We start from the raw sequence: 19,246 nt of genomic DNA, 5'->3' as shown, positions 1-19,246 counted from the left end.
ATCAGACTAGATGTATGATACAAAGGTGACATACAAGTTAAATGTTCTGGTTGTGTTTTACTAGTTCTGGAACATTTTAAGGATGTACACACCTAATCAGGTATATAATACAAAATTTGAAGTGAAATATTATCTTACATAAGTCAGTTTATATCAATATTTTCTCTTATTGTTTCCCTGAACTGTGTTTTTATGCAACTGTAGAGCAGCCTTATATTTGCATTTGTCAAGAGTAGCTAATACAGAGGTCAGCTGTTGTGTCCCCACAAACTACACACCATGACTCAAAACTCAGACCAGAATATGCTTAAAGCATACAGTTTATGCCAGACTTTAGATAAAAGACCAGCTGCTCTGTTTTTGTAATAATTCACACTCTGGTTATGGCTACAGCTACTATTTTGAAAAAAAAAGTGTACCTGTCCTTTAAAATTGGCTGCAAGATCATGTGTATTTCCTCATTACTCAGCAACTCAGGCATCGATGTGTCAGAGAGCAGGAAATACTTAGTATGTTTACAGCTAAACAGCCAGAGGGTTACATCATCAGCAAATATGAACTTCAGCTTCTGATTGACAGTTTACTGACAAACAAGGCCAGGCACCAGAGAAAGGGTCAGAGAGACAAATTGATCAGTCTGTAAAGCTGCTGCCACTTACCCTGTCTGTTTCCTCTGTGGACTGGTATCCTGATGACACCACATCACCGCCAGTGTATCCAGGGGTGGGGCTGCTGGGCGTGGTTTCGGTGGTGGAGGAGGAGCGTGGACGGCTGATGTGCTGCTGTGGGTCATGGGTGTAGCGGCGGTGAGGAGCCTGAGGACTACCCCTCAGGAGAGGATCCCGGTCTCCGCTCCCTGATCCAGACCCGGAGCCCTTACTCCGCCGGCTCTGCAGGCTGGTCCCGCGCCTCATCTTGCCCACAGCGGCTGAGCCCTGCCCAGCTGCAGAGGGAACCAGAGGGGCACAGAGGAGGTAAGATTCAGGACAGCATGAGCCTGAGGTGTCCTCGGGAGCAGAGGGGGAGGAGCCACCTACTGATTTTACAGAGGAGGACGAGGAGGAAGATGAGGAGGGGATGGTGGTGTGAGAGAGGGAGAGGCGTTTACGCTGCTGCTGGAACAGATGTTTAAGCCCCTGGCCAAGATTCCCCATGCTCTCCCTTGCGTTTTGTCTCATCTTAATGAAGGAGGGGTGCTCTGACTGAGAAGAGGCCCTCTTCAGCCCTTGGCCTCGTGACTCCCCTGCCTCTTTATTAGCTCCAGAACCTGAACTGGGGCCCACCCACTCTTGCCCCCTTTGACTGTCATCCCCCTGCTGCATAAAGCCTCGCTGACCCCTAATGAATAGCAGAAAAATACTACTCTGTCAATGCTTCTACTACTATTCCCTGTCAATAAGCAGAGAGTCAGATCTGGGCAACAACTGAACAAGAGGAAAACAGATGAGCATGGTAGAGAACAGTGGGATGAAGGGTGGATCAGCTCAGTGATGGTCAGAGGGAGAATCCAAAGAGGGAGCATGCATCTTTGAGTCAGGAACAAGTAGCCATGCTGGTCTAGCACAGAGAGAAAAAGCATTGTGAGAAGCAGAAATGATGCCTCAATCCAGTGATATGCAATCTTTTGCAACTTTGGCATGCAAATGTATGAAACTGTGAATGCAATCAAAGTGAAGTATGCAAGCTTGACAGCATGGATCTGCACTCTAATGAATGGAATGTATTGTAATTATGAAAAAGTATGTTAAATGAACACTATATCAGTAGTCCAGGATCATTTTGTACATGCTGTGAATATCAGCTCTACATTCAAACCAGCTAATACTTGCATGAGAAAAAACAAAACAAACTGAACCTAGGTTAACTAGCATGATACAAACATTACAAAAGAAGGCACAAATGAATGAAAGAATAAACTGATAACATGCAGGCGACAATAATGAACAACACCTAGAGGGGTCAGGAGCAGAAAGAATCAAGAAAGATGGAATAAAGGAAAGAGGAAAAGAGAAGGGGACTTGCATCAGAGGAAGAAAAACCCACCTACCATCAGCCCAGCTGTCAGCGTAGTGTGACTCACTCTTGTGGTTAACCTGAGCATGAGGAGAGAGAGTGCAGAGAATAAATTTCAAGACTCTGAAAAATCAGTCTCAAGTGTAATCACTGACCTAAATCTGGAACACCTTTCTGCTTGCAATCAATAATAGTAATAACTACAATTTTTCTTTTTAGTAGCTACTATTCAGTGCACACACAACATGCTTGATAATGCTCAGCACTGCTTTTGTTTTTGTTCTTCAGGAGCTCATTTATTATCCCCAAAGGCATCTTATCCTATTGAGGTATCAAGAGACAGAGGTTTCCTCAGAGTCAAAGACAGAACACATCCCCCTGCAGCTTTGCATGTGGCATTGGCTGAATCTAAGTCAGCCCCAGAACCGACAGAGTGGTAGCCTGACAACATACCAAACGTCTTCCCCAAAAGGAAACCTCATTGGTGGAGCAGTGATCACCTCAGACATGCAACTCCAGACAGACTGAAAGACAGACAGGCAGCCCAAGCCTCCCTGCAGCATCAATAGTGACTCCATTGAGGGAAGCAAAACAAGCAAGGCAGGAACACTCAGAGCCCTGTGGAGGGGTGGCTGCATACTCAAACTATATTCCTTCAGCTGCACTGTCAGGTCATGAAGAAAAACATAGTAGGGCAGACAGGCACGCACACTCATAAATACACCACAACATGTCATAACTGCAAGAATGCAGTCTATGCAAATTTAACAGTGGCAGGCTTGACTCTGTCATGAATATAGTCTGATACAGAATTTTTACTACATCCAGAGACAGCAGAAGAAGGGGTTTGAGCATCCTTGTAGGTAAGCATGTCACTATTTGAAATGGCCTTGCAGTCTTTTCAGCAGAAAAGCAGCAGAACTTTTATTTCTCATCAGTACAGATGCACAATTGTGAAAGTCAGGGGTAAATCTAATGTTTTAAATAACAATCTAGCAGATGTCAATGCGATACAGACATTTTATTGCTTCTTTAGTGTAAGACTCCTTGTGTGCCAAAATGAAATCAGATCAGCATTAATCCAAGAGGTCACTTTTGTCCACCCTGGCAAAAAGCTCTTATTTGATTCTGCAACTAAATATACCAGAAGTGAGCATTAAATTGACTGAACACAACAGATCAACTTTGGTAACTGAATTTTATTCATGCCACATTATTAGGCCAATGTTAAGGGTTAGGTATTGTTTGTTTGTTTTTCTGATAATGGTGCTAAATGATACAGTTTTTATGATGCTGGTACCTAAACAGGGCCTGGATTAATACTTTTGAGAAAAAAAGGGTGTTGAAAGTTGGCTGTAGAAAAAAAGCTGTCAGGGTATCTTTAATGATTTGCAGCAATATAAAAAGATTTAAGTAGAACAAGGGATAAGATTAGGAAACCAGTGTAACTTCTTAATGTAAGAAGCTAAAGCAAAATAAATACACTAGTGTTGCATCAGAGACAAACAATACAGATAATATGTCAGTGAAAGTGATTATTTCCTTGGTAGGAAAAAACTGCTTCATTGGTGGGGAGCACATGGGTACGGATGCATTTAAATGGGATTAGCTAATACTGAAGGCCAATTCTGTCGTCAGTGTCAGAGTGTGGAATAAATGGAGTATCTTGCATCTTCTTCTGATGCAAGTCCCCTTCTCTTTTCCTCTTTCCTTTATTCCATCTTTCTTGATTCTTTCTGCTCCTGACCCCTCTAGGTGTCGTTCATTATTATAGCCTTCAAATTCCTCGGCACACACATCTCCAACACACTCAAATGGAAACTCCACTCAGACCACACCTACAAGAAAGCCAACCAACATTCATTCTTCCTCTGCCAGCTCAAAAAATTCAGAGTCAGACCCAACCTTCTCCTACAGTTCTACACCGCCATCATAGAAAGCATGCTCACCTTTTCAATGATTGTCTGGTATGGTAATTTGGACTCACACTCACACAAAAAACTACAGTGCATTGTCGACAAATCCTCCAAAATCATCGGTCAACCCCTCCCATCCATAGACACACTCTATCATCGACGCATCACACAAAGAGCCTTCAAAATCACCTCAGACCCCTCCCATCCTCTTCATCACCTGTTCACTCTCATGCCCTCAGGGAGGCGCAACAGATCTCTGCCAACCAAGTTAGTAGGACTCAAAAACAGTTTCATTCCCTCTGCCATAAGAACACTAAATCAAGCCATTGACTAAATATGCCTTTTTGTTGTACTGTTGTCTGATGTCTAATGTTTTTGTCTGTTCTGTGATGACACAGTTGATGCGAGCATCCTTTTCAAGTGCTGTACCGAAAGCAAATTCCACCAAATTGTTTGTGTGGTCATTAATAAAGATTCTGATTCTGAATGCGTAGATGTGGCCTGTGGTGTAAAAGTCAGATGACAGAGAAGTGCCATACAAGCTCAAGCCCATTTACCATTCAAAAAGTGAATTATCAGTGTCGGCAGATATGAATATTTCTGCCAGTATTCACAACTGATATTTTGGCTATATAAATCTGGCATATAAATATTGGCAATATGAACAATTTGATAGTGGCTGGCTGGTAAATTTAGGCTGAACCAGCAGACTTATGCCAGCTAAACTCTTTTTAATTATTTATCATCATTTCTTAAAGTGTGTTTTAATGACCAAAATGTGTAAATATCGGCAAATATCCACCCTTATGCCTCCTTATTCACTTCACTTAAAAAGACACACTGACAGCTTACTGGACAAGTCAAAATCATCTGCTCCTTGTGTTATCAGACATTTATCTTTTACTGTCCCCTTATTTATTGTTCAGTCCACAAGTTCCTTTTTCTGTTTAAGTTCATGTTGTTTTCTTCAACTTTGCCAATACAAGTAGGTCTGTATCGAAACAGGAAGTCAATTACCCTTAGTTTGAGACAGTGCACAAATCCAACATCACACAAAAGTTTTAAATGCAAAAAGTGGAATTTTAAAATGTGACAATCAATAATCATAGAAATTGAGATCAATCATATGAAAAATTTTAGTCATTTGACAGCCCTATTGATTATATTTATTTTGTTACCTCTTTTCCTCTTTGCTGAACTTTCAACGAACCTCCAATGTGACCAAAGATGTATATTCATGTAAACACATTACTTAATCAAGTTACATGCATTCAAATTTACATGAATACTTGATTATGCATGCACTCATGCACCTTCACACTGAGACACTAAGTGGCATCTTTCTGGCAGTCATAGTGAAGTGCAATTGATTATGATAAATCTATGTGTTTGTGTTGTGTTAAGAGCTGTTGAGAGGATGGGTAAACCAAAGGTAATCCTGTTTTGAAGCTGAATCTGAACCTGCAGCCTTGTCACGACCCTGATGCCCATCCCTCTCTCTGAGTCCGTAAATCCCATCCTTCATCCCCAGGCTGATCCCAGAGCAGGATTGGATGTTTTCTTGATTGCCTACCCTTTTTATTCAAACTAAATCCTCTTTCTGGAGCCTGTAGAGAACAGAGCTTTATTGTCAGAATTGTTGTGTTTTTTGGTGTATGTGTGAGGAGTACTGCATCTTTCTGTTGATAAAAAAAAAGGCTTTTCAGTCTACTTTGATGTGATGATAATGCAAACAAAGTAACATCTGATGGATTCTTGTAACATTAGTCGCTATCTAACAATTGATTTCAGTTTTCTTTTTCTTTTCTTTTTTTTAAATAATGTGAGCTGACTAGCAATTTAATTCAGAAAAGTCACAAGTAAAGTTCTTTCTCCCTGCGGATAAAATGTTAAACAATATATGCTTTGGACAGCTTAAATAAAGACACCAATACTTTGGTGATCCTCTTAGAGGAATTCTCCCTGCACTTGTTCCTGGGATCAACCTCATAAACATGCCAGTGGATGGATTTATTTTGGTGTATTTAATCCCTGTCCACCACTGAAACAGATGAGCGATCATCAGTGATTAACAGGTGTCAGTGACAACCGAGGTCACCAGCCTCAGTGAGTCAGCAGGTTTCTGAGAAATTTCACAACATTGTCAAAGGTGAATTACAAATGACTACACAACAGCCTCTCTGGAATCGTGCCATCCCTGATTCATACTCATGTGGACACACATGTCCTTGTCCTTAACTCGACAGCTCATTCCACTGAGCTGAGCTGACAATCGTCCAGTCCTGCTGTTATTGTCACTGGCCGACCAGCGTGGGGAGATGGAGAGAACTTATAGAGCTGTGTCAGAGGGAAAACACTTAAGGCTGGCAATTTGTCACTGTGCTAAGAGGGACAAATTCATATAGCAGATCTGTTAAATGACACACAGGGATGTCGTTACAAAAAGATCAATCTCCTTTTCCCTCTTGATTTTGTTGCCCTATTTAAGCAAGATCTGCAAGTGTCACAGCTCCCTGTAAATGTTCACTTTAGCTCCCTGGATAGAAAAAAAACAGATTCAGTCATAAAGATTATAGTAATGAACGCATGTACTAAAGAGTTATAAATCAAACCCATTATTGTTATTGAAAAATAATGACAATCATAGGTGATTATTTAAAGGGGGATTTTGCTCCAGAGAGTTAGATGCGCAGAAAATATGCAGTCTAGTAGAGGGATAAACTGTGTATGAGTGTGGGACACAAAACAATCCAGTCTTATACAGACAATACTTTTAAAATCTATTCCACAATAACCTCATCACTCTTTCATCATCAATCTTCTGTTTAGCACTTCCAGGACATCAGAAAATTAGTTAATGATATTTGCAACACAAGTGGAGGTCAATCTGGCCACTGCTCTTTGACACTGAAGCAGCCATGTTGTTGTTCGTTGCTGAACATACAGTCGTTTAACTCAAAACACGGCCCTAGCTTCAACAAGCCCCTGCAGTGTTTCCAGAAGAGTCTGAGAGCTGGCATGGAATAGACCACTCTTTGTTCCCTCTGAGCCACACACAGGGCCATCACTGCTCTTTGTGCTGCAACTCTTTCACTGACAGACACACATCAATAAGAGGGGAATTAGGCCAGAGAGTTCTGGCAGCACTGTTTGTGTGTGAGCGCACGAATATGTGAGTGCGTTTGTGTTTTTAATCGGACAAAGACACTAAGAAGCAGAGACAGAGGCAGCGATATATCTGGAATTATATTGTGTGGAGATGCAGTATGTTTGTGTGTGTTGACCGATGGAAACTGAACCATATCTCATTCAGCAGCTGCATAATGACAGCATAGGCAGGAAACAGGAACAATCGTTATTGTATTTGTATGTGTGTGTATGTGTGTGTGTGTGTGTGTGCATGTGCACATGGGGCAGGGAGGCAAAGAATAGCGCGTTCATGTCATCTCTGACAGTGCAGGAGGTGACTTCAGCACACTGCAAAGAGCTTGATAAGAGACAAAACTCTGAATCAGACAGAGAGGGGGGCGAGTAAGTGAGAGAAGGGAGACACAGGGTTACAGGGGAGTGAATGAGGCCAGACTGGATCAAAAGCATCCGTCCAAGGCGTGTTTTTCAACTGGCTGTGTCGGGTTCAGCTGGGGCGCTCCACACTGAGCGTGTCTGAATTAGGGCAGGTGAATGGCAGGTAGTCCCCTGACAGAGGCAGGCACAACGCCCTATTGTGCAAGATGAAACCCACAGGGAGGCCCTCCTGCCAAAGTTGTGATCAGCTTTCCAGGAACAAGACAAACCAAAAGACAAACAATCATTAGCTCAAACAAAGCAAACACAAAAGTTTGCCAAATGACACCACTAAATTGTACTCACAGCAAAGGAATGAAAAATGTTGTCTGCTTGTACAGCTGCCAGGAAGACTATTATTTGCTAATTTAAGCCCTGAATTTGTCTTAAACTGACCTTGACACAAATCTTTACTTCAAAAATTGACACAGGCTTAAATATATTAGAAGCCCTTCTCACCAAATATTTCTGATCATTTGCTCCTAATGCAGCATGAGAAAAGTTACCATTTACCACTTACAGAAAAAACAGAAAAAATTGACTGAAAACGTGGATGTTTCCAGTGACCCGCACACAATCTGAAACTAAACAGGAGATAAACTTGTTATAAAATAAGCTTGACTCATCTAAGATGATTACAAAGACAATTTAACAATAAGACTTATTTTAATATCATCACAAAAGAGGAACTATTATTTTGCAATTCTTTGGTTGCACAAAGGGCTGTTAATATCATGGCAGGGTTGGACAGTGTAAACTTCAGACCACACTTCAGAGCCGACGTACCAAATGTTATAATAATCATATAATAATAGTGCCCCTGAGGCTGAGTGTTAAATATTAAATGGTCAAGAATGTACATGTTCTGAACATAGACTATTGGTGATGTTGCACAAAGCCTGAGTGTCGTCAGAAATTTGGTTACTGAAGGTTACCTGCTCCCTGCTCATACATATATCAAACTCATAATAAAAAAACTCATAATAATTAGCAGGAAAAACAGCTTCAAGTTTCCACCAGTATTGGTACCCAACGCTCTGGTATTGGCATTGAAATCAGTATCGGGAAGGAAAAAGTGGTACTGGAACATCTCTAAAAGATACTGGATTTATCTGGTTTCTTCAAACACCAGGAAGCTGAGAGTTTGATGTAAGTCATGCAATATGCAAGCACTGCAAGGTAAAATACTGCAGCAACACCTATCTTCATCAACACATGACAGGACATCAGGCTAATTAGTTAGTGCTCACTACACCGGGGGAATGTATGTCATGCCTGAATGATGCTGTACAGCCAAAATTTTACTCTGCTTCTAGATCACAAGAATTAAAATGCTTTATAATGCTTTTTTAAATAAGACTTGGGCTGTGCAGCACAGCTTATAATAAAGGCTTCAGGATTCTGACTATTAATGTCAGTAGCACTGTTTAATCCCCACTCACTGGTTCTGTAAAGAAACTGCAGTGCTAATATTATATGCAAATGTAAAACAAAACGACAGTCTATGGCTCATCTTAAACAGAAACTACAATATAACTGTTGTACAAAATCAACAAGAGCAACAACAGGGAAGGCTATTTCAAGTCTTAAAAGTTAAAATACTTCATTATTTAAATTTATACAAAAAAACCCCTCAGTATTTAGAAAAAGGATATTTCAATTTTTTCATTGGATCTTTGAGGATACAGTTTAGGATCATAAAACGATGCCTTTGCTCCTTTCCAGTAACCCTTTAGAGCAGCTGCTGTACTGAAGTCTGTGTAGGACATGATCTAAAATCAACATGTATTGCGGTAAGTATCATAGTATGGGCTTATACCATGATAAGTATTACACCACAAGGCTGTACCCAGTCTTTGCAGCCATATTGAAAACGCTGCTACAAACTTACTTTAGATAAACAGTGTAACAAGACAAAAATGTGGAGATCAGGTGGGTCTCAAGCTTCCTTCCTGATAAGCTGCATTATTGTTATATCAGTCATGCCCCTAATTATGCCTGAATCAATATCCTTATCTAAACCAAAACAGGTGAAGTATATATAAACACTCAAGGAACTACACTTTATTTGGACTTTGACATTATCTTGATTTTTCAACCAAGGTTGCTGCTTGATTCTGGAGAGGCCATGCTCAAGGGACACCTCTGTTTCTGTGTGCAACACCACAGCAAGTGTCCTGATGAATAATTTACCATGTACATAGAACTGACACTGATCGATGTCGCCTACAACAGCAGCAATGAGAGTGGGACTGGGGGTCTTGCTGTAACTAGAAAAGCCATTTTTTTCCTTAAAGCATTTTTAGTGAATTATTAGAGTATCAGTACATTTAAACTCTATAAAGTAGCTCACTTACAAACCTGATAGGTGTTTAACTGTGACCAGGCCTCCAAGTTTGCCAGCGTAGCTCATATTCCACCAGCTCTGTCAACAGACTGGAAAGCACCTACACACCAACTGAAATCTCACACTGGAGGGTGTGTTAGAGGCGCACGGCCATATGGAATGAGAAAGGGAAAATGAGTTGGGGTCAACAGACACTGTGTGCTGGTAGAAGGACACCTGCCAGGTTACCAGGTCTAAGGGCATCTGGCTCTTTGTGGTTTTAGCAGGTGAGAACAACTTTACGCAGGTTCGATATAAATCATGCACATCATCACCTATTTAAATAACTCTTCAGTCAGATCTCTGAGCTCAGGTAACCAGACACCTCCACAGCCCACTAGGGGGGTTAGTGCGGATCAGCACAACCAAACTCTAGTCTTTAAGCTTTTATAATGAGTGTAGTAATGGGCTCAACACGTAGGCTGTAGGTCAACAATTTCAGGTCTAAAGTGGGAGATGATTCAAGCTGAAAGAAGATATGCCTGCTAACATCCAAACACTACTATGTGAGGGTGCTCTGAAGTTCACCGTCTATGTGAACAAACTAAATCAAATGATTGTCAATCATATCTACTTTCTGCAAAGAAACATCTACATTTTAGTACAGACATGTGACTTTTGTCAGACTTGAAAAATTATGAACTTCTGTGAAACTACACCTGGACCTCTGCCCTGTTTTAAAGTACAAGCTCCCATGACCCTTGCCACTCTCTCCCTCTGTCTTTAAACAGGAAGGGAATCAGAGGGAAGTAGGTAGCTTGTTGCCACTAGAAACCACAGCTTTTATAAAGGAATTTTACCTTTATTCTAGATGTGTAGGAGTCAGTCCTACTAGAGAAGCCCAGTGTCTACAGTTACAGCATAGGCAGGCAGGATGGTAATGTCCAATGTTTTACTTCTTGCATCTTTATTGTAGTATAAACACAATGCATAAAAGAAAAAGAGCGACTGCATCTAAATTATGCTGCACAACCACCTCTGTATCCCAGTGGATTTTCTGAAAGCAAAGCCCTGCAGGAACAGGAAAAGGTGAGTTAGTCAGACAAACACAGAGAGAGAGAAAAGGGAGGAAAGGAAAGAGTGCTTCCTCTTTGAGATACAAAACTTCCTCTTTAGTTACCACAAACCTTTGTGATAGTTTAACAGTGAATCCTGATCGCTGCAAATTAAGTCCAGATTTGGACTCCTTAGGGCAAAAAATAGCTTTTCTGAATTCCTAACTGGCTATGTACGCAGCATTTGCTCAGAAGTAAAGCTTTGCTGAAGACCTTAAGAACCCATTATCCCGCAGATAGATATGACATCCACATACAGTGGCTAATGGGTGCTTTACAGAGCATTTTTATCCAAAATGAAAGTTTTTTTACAGTTCATTTCTGAGCACAGGAACACACCACAGACAGACAGACAGACAGACAGAGACAGATGTCACTGCAAATGCACGATCACCTCTAGATTTAAAATTTGAACAAGGGACTGTTAGAAGTATACCTAGGAGAAACACTGTATAGCTAGATTTTTTGCATTTAAGAACCTGTCTTTTTGTTGTTGTTATTTAAAGCACTTTGTCAGGAGTATCTCATGGAGCCATCCTGCAAACTGGTTGAGTTATGAGGAGAATCAATCTAAATGTATAAGCTATTTCTTTTTCGCACGGTGGAGCTCGGTGTCAGCAGGTCATTTTGCTGTATTTATTGCCCTCAAAGATGCAGATGACTTTGGCTGTAATGTTAAAAATACATGCAGCATGTAATGCACATGTAACCCAAAGACATTACTGTAAGTTTTTCATTAGAGTATGGCTGTATTTGAGGAAAAAACAATACATCCTTCATTTCTGATAAAAATCAAATGTTTTGTCAGTTTCTAAAAAACATAAGAGTACCCATATTTAAAAGAAAATATATCTAATACAGGATGGAATTATGTTTTTCACAGTGGAAAAAATGTAATTAAATATCGGTATCTGTATTAGGCAAAATGAGTTCTGAAATATCAGCATATCAGCAAAAATCCACTACCCTGCATCCCTACAAAGAATGACAAAATTTTACATACTGTTTTGTGTAAAAGCTGTTTCACAACTTGGTACCAGTCCTTATTTATAAGAAATTTATTGTTAATGGTTAATTAAATTTATATAGCTACATTTTCTCCTCTCTCCCTCTCTCTGAGTCCTGAGTCCTCCCCTTCAGCTTTTCTCTTATCACATCTTTTTGGTTAAAAGTTGTACACACAAACACATGCACACACACATCGAGTCAACCACAGCCTTATGTTAATGAGGAAGTGTCTTCATGGTGTTGGCTGTGGCAGACCAATGAGGAGAAATTAGTCTGTGCTCTTTTATGCGGGGAGGGGACACATCACCACAGAAGATGCGCAAAAATATCTTCTCTGCCAAGACAAGCTTTCGGTGTGACTCTCTTTCAAAAAGAAATGTGGTGCAGTTCCGATTAAACTGCCGCTTTCCTAAAGCTACATCCAAGCTAACAGCTACCACAGCAGCATAATGATCCCAAACCCATGCCGAGTCAGAGCAGGAGAGGCGCAAAAACATCTTTTCTGTCACTGAAAGCTCTCAGTGTTGCTCTCTGCCCTTGCTGTAATAGAGAAACCTTGTCCAGTTCAGAACCAAAAAAACGCCGCCGTGGCTAAGTCTGAGATAATCACTCCACTAGCAAGCCTTGTATACAACCACTCACAACAACTCACCCTTTCCCTGTAACTATGGCACACTCATGCAGAAACAGGTCAGCAGAAGAGAGAAAACACCTTTTCTGTCAAAGAAAGCATTCAGTTGGGCACAGGTGGCCTAGCGGTTTTAAGATACGTCCACCCACTGTCAGCCCGGATTCAAATCCAGCCTGTGGCACTTTCCTGCATGTCTCTCCCCAGCTCTATCATCTCTGTTTCTCATTCTATCCGTGCTCTGAAATCAATAAAGGCATAAAAAGCCCAAAAATAAATCTTAAAAAGAAGGCTTTCAGTGTTGCTCTCTGTGTTTCTTAATAAAGAAATGTTGTCCAGTACTGACCAAACTGCCGCTGTGGCTAATGCCAAACTAAATGCTCCACTAGCAGTCATTGTATACAAGCATTTACACAAGTCGTCACCCTTCCCTTTAACTATCACATACTCATGCTGAAGCAGGTCAGCCGAAGAGCAAAAACATCTTTCCCAACATGAAAAGCTTTTAGGGTTGTTTTTTATTCTTTATGTCACACAGACACAGGGTCCAGCTCTAGTAAAATGGATGCAATGCTAAAGCTATATCTGAGGTATTTACCGCAGTAGAGGCAGTCATTACTGATGGCTTTTAGTACAACGCAACTCCATATATATGGCTCGGAAAGAAGAGCCAGTCAGTCAGACACATACACACCCATGTGTAGGGCTGACCTCTGCAGTCAGCCGTAAAAAACTTCACTGCACCTTAATGTCTTGTTTCACTGACTAAAACACTCACAGACAGCTCAGTGCACAAGTCAAAATTTATCTGCCCCTCAAATTTCCTTTTCAACCCATAATGAGGTCCATGGTTAAGTTATGGTTAGGAATAGAGGAATTATAAAATTTATATATACACAGTGGCTCTCAAAAGTCTACAGACCCCTGTCTACAGACCCCTCCACATTCTTGGGGTTTAAAAAAATGTAACAAAGATCAATCATTACACAATGTTTACCACTCTGATGTAACTTATAACATGCACAGTTCAATGGAAAAAAACGAAGAAAATCGGAGGAATCCATGGAGAAATCCAAGAAGTATTTGCATGAATACGCAACCCCTAAACTAAAATGTTCTTGAAGCACCTTTTGATTTCATCAGAAATATGAAGCCTTTTTGGGTGAAAGTTTATCAGCATAACGTACCATGACCTGACAAAATTTACTCCGTCACAACAGCACTCAAAATCCGTCAGATTAAGAGGACGTGTCCTATGCACAGCCCTCATCAGGTCACCCCACAGATTTTCAGCAGTATTCAGTTCTGGGCTCTGGCTGGGCTATCCAAAAAAATGTTATCTTAGTTTGGTGAGGCCATTATTTCGATGCATTTTTGGGCCACTTTCACATAGGAAGGTAAAATTGGGCTCTTCATCTTAAGTTTTCTAGCAGATGCCTGAAGGTTTTGTGACAAAACTGACACATATTTGAAACAGTTCATAACCTTAACTTTTAAAAGGTCTATCCCAAAGGGACCAGAAACAATCCCAAAGCATGAACCCAACCACCTCACTGTGGGGTTTTGTTGTTTACTATTATCTAGGGGTGCACCCATTGCAATTCTCTGGCCAATCACCGATCTTTAAAAAGCCTGACCTGCCGATTCCGATTTTGGCCGATACCGATTTTTTTATTACTGACAGCATACACCTCAATGTTCCAATCTTATTTTACTGAATAACATTGAACAATACCCATGAAACAATACAAACTTGTTTTTTTAACTGCACATGAGGTAGTTCTCTCAAATATAAATGAAAAGTTTAAGGCACTGCTGTCCAAACTACTAAATTATATCAGTTCCTTTAGTCTTTCATTTTTCACATTTTAGCAGGTAGAGGCATATGAAACCGATCTTATCCACCGATCTTATGTACAAGGATCGGCCGATCGCCGATCTCCTAAAATTAAGAAAATCGGTGCCGATACCGATTGTGGCTGATCGATCAGTGCACCCCTACTATTATCCTGTTAAAGATTTTCACTGTTTTTATATAAAGGTCGTCATTAAAGCAGCCCATCTAAAGGAAACGTGTGGAATATCAATATAAGTTGCAGGATTAAGTATCTTCACATAAATACCTCTTTTTGTGGTTTATTTGCATAGGAGTTCTCTATACTACACCTATATTTTCACGACAGTGTGGATTAGTTATACAATAGTGCTGGAACATTAGTTGAGTTTAAATGTTAATCTCTCTCAATTTTGGTTGCCAATGATCATGATAACAAGATAACTGAGATTAAATGATTACATGCCATGCTGCTGCATTCCATGTTGTGCTAATTTTATTTCAAAATTATATTCTTATGGTTTGAGAGGAGTTGTTTTAGATTGGTTGAAAAGTTATTTTATATAATAGACAACAATATGTACAGTTTGCTGGGAAAATATATAATTGTTTACATATTGAATGTGGAGTACCACAAGGCTCGGTCTTGGGGCCAGAATTATTTATTTTATATATTAATGATTTATGTGATGTATCAAAGATCTTGGAGTGTACTCTATTCGCAGATGATACAAGCTTTCTTATTTCAGGAGATGATTTAAAAATTTTAACAGAGAGTATAGAGAATGACATGGTTAAACTCAAAAAATGGTTCGATATGAATAAATCGTCTGTAAATTGGTGTTCACAAATAGAAAAAAGGATGAAAACGTATCGTTGTCTATTAATGGAGCTGTGATCGAAAAGGTGTCAGAAATTCGTTTTTTGGGTGTAATAGTGGATAAAAATTTAACATGGAAACCGCATATTGCTTATATTCAGAATAAGGTGTCAAAAAAAATTCTGTTTTAAGAAAAGCAAAATATGTATTAGATTATAAAGCAATGAGGATTTTGTATTGTTCGCCAATCAGGCCATATTTGAGTTATGTAGTGAAATTTGGGGAAACACCTATATTAGCAGCACAAAGCCATAGTTTTTGTTACAGAAAAGAGCTATAAGAATAATGTACAATGTTGATTTCAGGGAACACACAAATGAGTTGTTTGTAAAGTCAGGTTTGTTGAAGTTTAAAGAGATGGTTGAATTAGGGACGTTACTGGTTTTGTTCAGAGCAAGAAGTGGACTGTTGCCTGCAAATCTGCAGGGGTTATTTGTTTTAGTTTCACAGGACGACAAGCATAGAAGAAAATTTAATTTCAAACACCAAATGGCGAGGACTAATACAAAACAGATGTGTATTTCTGTTGTTGGTGTGAAAATGTGGAATTCACTGACAGTAGAAGAAAAGGGCTGTAAAAACATTTTTCAGTTTAAGAAGATGTATAAGCAGAGAATAGGGAAATTATATAAAAGCACGTCATGATGGAATATCTTTATTTATGGATTTTTCAGTTTTGTTTATTTTAATTGGACTCATGTACACAGGTTTATTATAATGTCAATTTGTCTGATGTAAGTGGTTGCTTGTTTTAAGAAAGGTGCAGGTATTATAAGTTTGCTTCATCCTGCTCCTTTCCAATCACTGTATTGGAATGAATAAATAAAATGAAAATAAAAATGAAATTATATCCATGTTTTTTGTCAAATGTGATAAATGGTTAAGTACTTGTTTCTACAAAAGTTTATCACCACTACCTCAAAACTATATTAATTCATGAATTTATATTTTCATCTACTTACGTATATTTATTGCTTGTTTCTCAGTGTCAGATAGAATTCTTAAGTGTTAAGAGTGATAAAGTACAATAGAAGCATACGATATAGGTTTAGCAAAATCATTGAGTGATGGTGTTTGTTGATCCTGATCTCAGTATTACTCAAAATAATTTTGATTATGATTTTTGCCACAATTAAGTAGCCCTAACTTACACTATAATTCACTTTATGTCGTCTTTCTAATCCAGTGTTTGCAGCTTTGTTGTGAGAAATGCATGCTTCCTGTACACACAGCCAATTAATCAGCCTCTGTGACAGCTTTGCCTGCAAGCTGTGGTAATCTTAGGATCTGATCCAGGATAAGAACATCTCTACCACATCTAATGCGTAAGTGTTACATGAAGCTGATGCCAAAAATAAGGAAGAGGCATCTGCATCTCAAGAGACCAGTAGGTTCTGTTTTGTAGGCATCATGCATGAAAACACATATAGAGACAGAAATGCAGTGCACTTGCTCAAAGACTCCCAATTCTGAGCTCGGCTCCTAACGGGAAAGATACAATGTGAGTGCAGTGGGAACAGGAGGAGGAGGAGGAGGCGGAGGAGGAGGGCAGCGTCATCGTGGTGGTCTGACCGTCAGAGTGAGACATGAATGGCTGTGTTAGCAGTGCCCTGTAGGGGCAGCCAAGCTCTCAGCCATTTAGAAGAGTGTGATAAGCAGATATTAGTATACATTAAGTCATATAGGACTCATCAGGCCCATTACACATAAGCATAAAAAACAACCAGGATGGTTTCAAAATGGATCAAAGCATATAAACAAACCTTCAGTCCATGATCATGATACTAGAGCAGATTTCCTTCATTTCTTCACTGCAGAGGAGATGACAACCTGATTCATCAGGCCTCCAGGTCTGCCAAAAAGAGGAGAAAAAAGTGAGATTGAAACCCTAATCCTTTAAACGCTTCTTTGGCACACAGTAGCCTGTTTCTCCCTGTCTTCCTGTTGTATGCCTGTGTGTAAGTGCCTATGGCTGCCTGTCTTCCAGACTCTGATAATAAAATGCACCTCTGTAAAGAATATTAGCCATCACATTTAATGAGGCTGCAGATTCCCATCTCTCCTTGCTAGGCTATTAAATATCATAGCTCATCAGACTGCATTAGCCAGTTGAGACTTAAATACAACCTGCTCGAGTTTATTAAAAGTTGAGCAAGTTACAAGCAACTGGCTTACATAAGCAACACATGCATTCAAAATAAAAACATAATAAATACAAAGTTCAATGACTTAACAGGATTTAAAAATCAGATTTACAAATATTAAAAAGTCCATTACAAGCATATATTTTTATTTTATCCTGATTATTTAGTTTACAATGAGAAAATAACAAAACCTCTTGTACATTATTTTATTCTGTTTGTCATTTTATTGCTAACTCAGAGCAAGACGCCGGTGTAATTGCACTAACGTGACACAGCAGGAGATGACATATAGCGACCGTTAGGGGAGATAATCTAATATTTGTTGAGGGAAACACACAACAGCACTTTCACGCTCCATGAAAGAAAAGTAATAACAGACTAGCCATCATGTAGGCCCCTGAACTACCTGAAGCAAAGAAAAAAAAAAACGTTGCAACAGAAAGTCGTTATAATGTTGATTTAATGGTGATGTGTTAACACAGGTTGACAGTCCCGTTAGTGTGTCATAGTACCCAGCTGCGGCTAATACGATGCATTATCTACACCGACACTTTAACAGCTTTTTCTCACAGGACAAACACACGGTTCGTACTTCGCACACACAAAAACAGACCGTATAACATCCTCCTAAGAGACACTAAACACATATTTCACACTTACACAAGCGAGGGCAAACAGTTGGGGCTGACACAGACGTTGAACGAGCGGCAGTACCCCTCCTCTGAGTGCCATCTGCCCCACGGTCCGGAGACCCGCCTTGTTCTGACGTCATGACGTACAGCGTCACTTAAAGAGACTCGGGACTCTTGTATGTAAAAACATCCCGCGAGAAACCCAATCCCCAGATGCACACTACTTTGATAGTTTAGAAGTATCATTACGATAACTTATTTAGCTTCAGGTTTACCCTGATTGCAAATTCAAAGGCGAATTATTTACTTTAAAATGTGAAAATATACCTTTAGCCAAACATCTAAAGGAATGGAAATATGGAGTTGAAACAATTGGTGGATTATTATCATTATCTTTTTGTTATTTGTGTTTAAGTTATACTGCATATCGAGCAGCAATATGAAAGATCGCCTACACCTTTTCTGTGCAACCTTTTGTTATGCTGATCCTATCATGGCCTACAGCCATAGCCTCCTTACATTTCTACTGCATCATCGTTTTAGATCACTCAGTGAATGAAGCACAAACGATCACATTAAATTGATTTTAATGAATAGTTCAGGGATCTATGTACATGCAAGTACCGATAATAAAAACCACTTTGGAAAAAAAGGAAAGGAGAAAAGGAAGGAGATTTTTTGAGTCAAACACGAAGCCCCCTTACACAAAAGAGAAAAATGGGATTTTTTTTTCTCAAAATGATTAAATTAACATTTTAGATTTCATTGCTTTGCACCAAGTATGAAATTATGACAAGTCATTTCTAATTTCCAGAAAAGGATCTGTTAACTAGTTCATTATTTAAATGTAACAGCTCCTTATAAAATTAAAAAGGTAAGATTGAAAATGGATTAAAAATTGGTAAAAAAAAAAAAAAATAAAATAAAATCTGCATTCAAAAAGTCACCCAAATCTAGTCTCACAGGACAAGCTTCTGTAAGGGCCACTTGTCAGTCAGTAATATTACAGAAAAACAAACAAACAAAAATCTTTACTTAATTTAACCAACATTATCAAACAATCACAACAGAAGCCGTATGTTCTTAACAACATCTGTAACATTGATTATACAAAAACAAAACATGAGAAGCATAGGGAACACACAATATGCAAGACTTGACAAACCTGGTCACAAAATTTTAAGTC

General features: G+C 39.4%; 1 protein-coding gene across 4 annotated transcripts in view; it reads right to left on the bottom strand.

The window, feature by feature from the left end:
- tmcc1a (transmembrane and coiled-coil domain family 1a) overlaps positions 1-18,176 on the bottom strand; it is a 61,976-nt gene extending 43,800 nt beyond the window's left edge. Inside the window, exons 1-5 of one of the 4 annotated variants that reach the window (XM_041799435.1) lie at positions 18,089-18,176; positions 17,048-17,136; positions 9,855-9,964; positions 2,044-2,093; positions 660-943 (exon numbers count right to left, since the gene is read on the bottom strand). In XM_041799435.1, the coding sequence (XP_041655369.1) occupies positions 660-943; positions 2,044-2,050 (291 nt within the window). In that variant the 5' untranslated portion in view covers positions 2,051-2,093; positions 9,855-9,964; positions 17,048-17,136; positions 18,089-18,176. The remainder of the gene's footprint in view (positions 1-659; positions 944-2,043; positions 2,094-9,854; positions 9,965-17,047; positions 17,137-18,088) is intronic. The other 3 variants (XM_041799437.1, XM_041799434.1, XM_041799436.1) reach the window with 3 other exon arrangements.
- Positions 18,177-19,246: the final 1,070 nt, after the last annotated feature.

The sequence above is a fragment of the Cheilinus undulatus genome, linkage group 11 (genome assembly GCF_018320785.1).
Source record: "Cheilinus undulatus linkage group 11, ASM1832078v1, whole genome shotgun sequence".
NCBI classification, from domain to species: domain Eukaryota; kingdom Metazoa; phylum Chordata; class Actinopteri; order Labriformes; family Labridae; genus Cheilinus; species Cheilinus undulatus.
The sequence above is the reverse complement of the archived record's forward strand: the minus strand, read 5'-3'. Positions and strand labels throughout refer to the sequence as shown.